Source organism: Merops nubicus, unplaced genomic scaffold, assembly GCF_000691845.1.
Source record: "Merops nubicus isolate BGI_N331 unplaced genomic scaffold, ASM69184v1 Scaffold9210, whole genome shotgun sequence".
In the NCBI taxonomy this organism is placed as follows: domain Eukaryota; kingdom Metazoa; phylum Chordata; class Aves; order Coraciiformes; family Meropidae; genus Merops; species Merops nubicus.
Window position 1 is genome coordinate 864 of NW_008580823.1, and position 5,716 is coordinate 6,579.

The 5,716-nt window shown below is 52.3% G+C and overlaps 1 protein-coding gene across 1 annotated transcript; it reads right to left on the reverse strand.

The window, feature by feature from the left end:
* Positions 1 to 425: 425 nt before the first annotated feature.
* On the reverse strand, positions 426 to 5,143 carry NDUFA10 (NADH dehydrogenase (ubiquinone) 1 alpha subcomplex, 10, 42kDa; the record flags this gene model as incomplete). Its single annotated transcript, XM_008941283.1, has 5 exons — positions 4,981 to 5,143; positions 4,083 to 4,298; positions 3,362 to 3,448; positions 2,073 to 2,194; positions 426 to 525 (listed from the first exon to the last, which is right to left on the reverse strand). Coding segments are annotated over exons 1-5 (640 nt in total), but the record flags the coding sequence as incomplete, so codon positions are not given.
* Between the last annotated feature and the right edge of the window lie 573 nt (positions 5,144 to 5,716).

The following is a 5,716-nucleotide window of genomic DNA, read 5'->3' on the forward strand; positions in this document are numbered from 1 at the left end:
AGCAGCCCAAGGGTCCCTTGGGGTGCATGAAAAGTGGGGCCAGGAGGTCCAGGGAGGTTCTCCTGCCCCTCTACTCAGCCCTAGGGAGGTCACTTCTGCAGTCCTGTGGCCAGTTTTGGGTTCCCCAGGTCAAAAGAGACCAGGAGATGCTGAAGAGAGTCCAGGGGAGGCTCCAAAGCTGCTGAGGGGCTGGAGGATCTCTGTGCCAGGCCAGGCTGAGAGCCCTGGGGCTGCTGAGCTGGAGAGGAGAAGCCTCAGAGGGGATCTGAGCAGTGCTGAGCAAGAGCTGAAGGGCTCAGGGGGGTCAAGAGGAGGTGGTCAGAGTGTTTTCAGTGGTCTCAGGGACAGGAGAAGGGGCAACAGGCACCAATTGGGACCCAGGAGGTGCCATCTGAGCAGGAGGAGAAACTTCTCCTCAAAAAGACTCCAAATTTGGTTGGCTAACCTGATCTCTGGCAAGAATTTCTTCTTGTAAGCATCCTCAATGTGCTGGAGATAGGAAGGAGACACTTTCTTCTCATAGGGCTGGAAAAAAAAACACCAAAAAATGCTGTGAAATGAGTTTTCTCCCTTCTCCCACCCGTGGAGACTCTGCCACAAGCTCAGCAGCCAAATTGTCCAGAGAACCACACAACACATGAAGGAAAAGTTTAAGAATTTGAGCTATTTGGGACATGGAGAAGTTTTTATGTGGCTTTATCTGGAGGAGGAACCTGCCTCAGCCTCTCCTTGATGTTTCTTCTACTCTTAGCAGGACAAAGAAAATTCCTCTGAGTCTAAAAAGGGGAAAAAAATATTCAGGAGAATAAAAAGCAAAATGAATTTTCTTCTTTTATTTCAACAGGAGGGTTCCAAGACACGTGGAGAAGCTTCTAACTCTGTCCTTGGAGTCACTAAAGGCATAAAAAAAAGCTGATTCTCCTCCTCCAAAGTGTTTCACTGCAGCACAGAGGCAGGTTCAGCCTCCTGGAAAGCAGGAGGGGAGAGTCACTGGAGCAGCAGAAGCAGCAAATCAGGGCAGGCAGGTCACAGAGCAGTGGCTCTGAAGTCACCTCCCTTCAACCATCATCAGTGTCTGTCTTTAATGAGCAGGAAAGTGGTGAAGAAAAAACTCTCCCAGCTCCTCTGAGCACCCCAAGGTGGAGATCCAGGCTCCAGGAGAGCTCCTCTGGGGTCACCCCAAAGGTTCCTCTGCACCCAGAAGGGATTTCACAGGGAAATAAAACATGAGGCTGAGCTGGGGAAGGGTCTAGAGGGCCCAAAATGTGGGGAGGAGCAGCTGAGGGAGCTGAATCTGGAGCAAAGGAGGCTCAGGGGAGACCTTCTGGCTCTCCAAATTCCCTGGCAGGAGGTTGGATTGAGGTGGATCAAGCTCTTCTCCCAAGGAAGAAGAAAAAAACAGCCTCAAGTTGCCCCAGGGGAGGTTGAGGTTGGAGCTGAGGAACAATTTCTCCCCCTGGAGGGTTGCCCAGGGCAGTGGTGGAGTCCCCAACCCCTGGAGGGGTTCCCAAGCCCTGGAGATGTGGGGTGAAGGACACAGGGCACCCTGCAAAGGTGTAGAGTGGTTTTTTGTTCCATGATTTCTCCAAAGAAAGCTTCTGGGTTGGGTTTTTTCCTCCTCCTGACACCCAGACACGTGCTGGGTCTGAAATGAGGACTCCACAATGTTTATCTTGTACCTTAAGAGCCACAGGATCATTTTTTTTTAGGAAGAAATCTTCAGGATCATCCAATCCAACCCTTCCCCCAGCCCTGCCAGGTCCCCACTGCCCCCTGTCCCTCACCACCACATCTCCAAAGCTTGGAAACCCCTCCAGGATTTCAACAATTCCTCCCACCCCTCAGAGATTTCTGCTGCAGCCCCCCAAAAAACTAAAAAAAAGCTGATTTTTCTTTAGAGCAAACCCACCAGAACCCCTCCAGAGCCACCACCCCCACAGCTCTTGTAGCTAAGAGGACAAGAAGCTTTTCCCTGAAGCAGAATTTGACACCAAACCCCATGGAGATGCTGGAGATGACACCTGAGGGCAGGATTACAAGAAGGAATCAGAGTGGCAAGAGGAGGAAATCACCTCTCCTGTCTCTTGGATCCTTTTCTGCACCTCTGGGACTGGGACATCCACGTAGATGACCAAGTGGGGAGGCAGGAACTCCTCAATGCTGAGCTCCTTGATCTCCTTGTAGTGCTCAACACCTAGAGAATGGACAAAAAGGAGCACAGAGCTCCAGGGAATCCAGCTGACCACAGCCACACCCCCCCCAAAATGACACCTACAGCACGTTGAGGGGAGGTTCTTCCTCCAAAATGGGGGTGCTGAGGTTTTTAGGAGGAATAATCTGCCAGAAATAGGTTAAAAGGACAAGCAGGCTGCACTGGAGAGGTGAGGAGAGAAGATTTTTCCTCCCTTTTGGAGAGTTGCCCAAATTTCCATGAGGTTTTACCACCCAACCACCTCTCCAGGTTCCTCTGAAGAGCACCAAACTGGTGGCAACCACTCCCCTCTCCATCTTCCATCCCCTGCCCCTCTGCTCAGCCTGATTTGAGCTGTTTGAAACCCAGTTTCAACCCAGTTCAGCCCCAGTAACCACCTCTGGGATGCACACTGGCCTCTGGACTGGTGGCCACGACCCTTGGAGCCCAGTTTCAAGTCCCCTGGTCCATCCTTCAGCTGGGAAACAAAGAGTTTGGGGGAGCCAGCCCTGAAAAGCTTCCTCAGGTCAAGGCAAACACCCCCCCACTGAGAGAATCCTTCTCCAAAGAGGTGACTCTCAGGTGTTGAACCCTCCATTTCCTTCCCATAAACCAATGGATGACTCTTCTCCACCCTCTTTTCACCTCCTCCACGTTTCACCATGGCTTCCAGGAGGCTTTGTTCCATCCCCTTCCTCCAGATCAAGCTGAGCTCACCTGGCCTGCAGCTCCACAGCTCCTCCTCCTCCTCTCCTCCAGGAAGGCAGCAGCATTTGTGCCTCCTCAGCTTCCCCCAGGGGAATGGCCACCTCAGGCAAGTCACCCAAACCCTCTCCTCCCTTCATTTATTGACCCCCTCACCTCCTGCTCTTCCTCAGCACCCTCACCCAGACCTCCAGGGAGCTCCAGGAGCCTCTGGCTGACAGGACACACCCTCCCCACCCCCCTTCTTCAACCCAAAAGCAGCCTCAAAGCCTTGAAGAACCCCTGGCAGTGCCATGGCTTGAGATTGCCCCACGACACACCCACCACCCAGGGGCTGAAGGCCTCAAAACCAACTCTCCCCATCCCCAGCAGCCTCATTTTCCAGTTTTGCCTCATTTTTAGCAGCTAAATGACCACGTTGGGGGCTGAAGGAGAAGACAAAGGAGCTTCTTTGGGGCCACTCACAGCGTTTGTGGATGTAACCTTCTTTAAACATGGCCTCCAGGAAGACAAAGTCGCTGTAGGGAGAACGTTCCATCACCACCCCTTGGCCTGCAAGGCAACAAAAAAAAACCTCCTCAGCCAAGCTCCTGGTAAAATAAACCCAGGGCTGCTCCTTCAGGATGTTTTCTGAGTCATTCTCCAGAGTTTTGAACTCAAAGAAGAGCAGCAAAGTGTTGTCTCACACCAGCGTGGCACTGAGGGCTCTGTCTCCAACATTTACCCCCCAACTAAAGTCCTCTTGGGTTGAAAAAGGACCTTTACAGACCTTTTTTTGGGGGGAAATCCTCCTTAAAACCTTGCTAAAACAGTAACCACCCCCCTCCCCAACAGGATTGAGTGAAATACAAAAGGCTGATCCCAAGAAACCCAACAGGGACTAACCCCAGGGAGAGTTTTTTAGGGGGCTGTACCCCTCACAGCTGCCTCAGTGTGTTCAAAACCTTTTAGAAAGGGAAAAGGAAGGGGGATGGGTGAAGATTTCCACACCTAGAAGGTGCTGTTGGCACAGAAAACCTGCAGGGTGGTTTCCTCTGTTGCACTCCACTCCCTTTAAGGGGATAAAAAACCCTCAAAGCCACAAAATCCTCTCATTTTACACCCCAACCCCCAACCCAACAGCTCCAAACAGCTCCTCCCTGGCTCATTGATTTAGGAAGGAGACCCCTGGGCTGTGGGAGGTCACCTGTGGCCAGCAGATGCTCCAAAGCATCAGCATATTGCAGCACCCTGTTGCCCAAGAGCCAAGCCTGCAGACGGTAGGAGTGGCCATCAGGGCATTTGGGGTCTTGGTAGAACCTCTGGAGGTCACAAAACCCATTAAATTTCTCTGGGAGGAGGGAGCCATCTCCTGTCGTCCTGTTTTGGTAGTGGATGTCTGCTTCTGGGAAGTATTTCATGCCTGAGAGGGGAAAAAAAGAGGCAAAGAAAGAGTCAGAGGAGGTTTCGTTGGTGTACGGCCAAGATTTGATCTTTTTCTGAGACCTTCTTGCTCTTTTCAGCCCCCTGGAAGGGGGTTGGAGAGGAGGGTGGACTCCTCTTCCATCTTATCAGGGCTAAAACAAGAGGAAATGGGCCAAAAGTTGCCCCAGGGGAGGTTGAAGTTGGATGTTCAGAAGGATTTCTCCCCAGACAGAGAGGAGGAGGATGAGCCCAGGGTGGTGCTGGAACCCCCCAACCCTTCCAAGGCTCCAAAACCCACGTGGAGGTGGCACTGAGGGACAAGGTTTGGTGGCCAAGGGAGTGTTGGATCTGCTGATCTTGGAGCTTTTTCCCCCTAACCTGAATGATTTTAGGATCCCAAGCTGTTGATTTCAGCCCTGAGCTGTGCTTGCCAGCAGCACAGACCCCTCCAGCCAACCTCTAACTAGAAAAACCCTTTTGCCCCAAAAATCCTCAACACTTTGATGCTCCTCCCAGACCCACAGAGAAGCTCCTGGGTCAGCAGAGCCAGGAGATCCCACAGCCAGGAGCTCCCAGAGCCAGCTGACACCCTCAGAATGTGACCTGGGGGTTAGAACCTCCCCAAATCCTTCCCCACCAGGCAGCTCTCAACTCTTAAAGCCAACTAAAATCAGCCCTACCCAATTTTTCTGCCACTTGCTGTGCCAGTTTGCCCTTCCCAGAGGATAAATTTCCCTCCACAGTGAAGATTTTGCTGTATGGGGTGAACTTTTTGGTAGTTCTTTCTCCCAACATATAAGCCAGCCACCCATACTCCAAATTCTGCCCAGGGCTGAGGTGGATTCTTGCCTGAAAGAAAACACAACCAAAAAAGAGAATATTTTACTGCTAGAGCTGAGCTTGGGGGGGCTCAAAGCACCCAGTGAACCCGTGGAGATTTCCTGGGGACACCCCACGTTCCCAAACCACAGTTCACAGGAGGCTTCTGCTGGCATTTGGGGGGTAAGGATGAGCACCCAACCCCCTCCCAGTCCCTCAGGAGCCTTTCCCAGACTTTCCAGAGAGGGAAAACGCTTCCTTGCTGCACAACACCAGGAGAAAAATGGGAAGAAATCTCCCCCCTGGCCTCTAAAGCTGAAGGCAGCAGCTTGATGCCTTGCAAAGGCAGCCAGAGCCCCTGATACCAACAGGCTAAGCCGTATTTTGAGCAAGGCAGCGAAATCCCCCACAGGAGGTTTGATTTTTATCCCATATTCTCCTCCCTGCCTCACCCAAAATGAGACTTGGGGTGACTTCTGACCCAAAAATGACAAGCTGAAGGTCACCGCCTCCTCCCCCTCTTCTCCCAGGTGCCTCTACCTCAGACCCGTCCCCCTTCCTCACCCTAAATTCGGCCCTTTCCTCTCCCTACCCCTC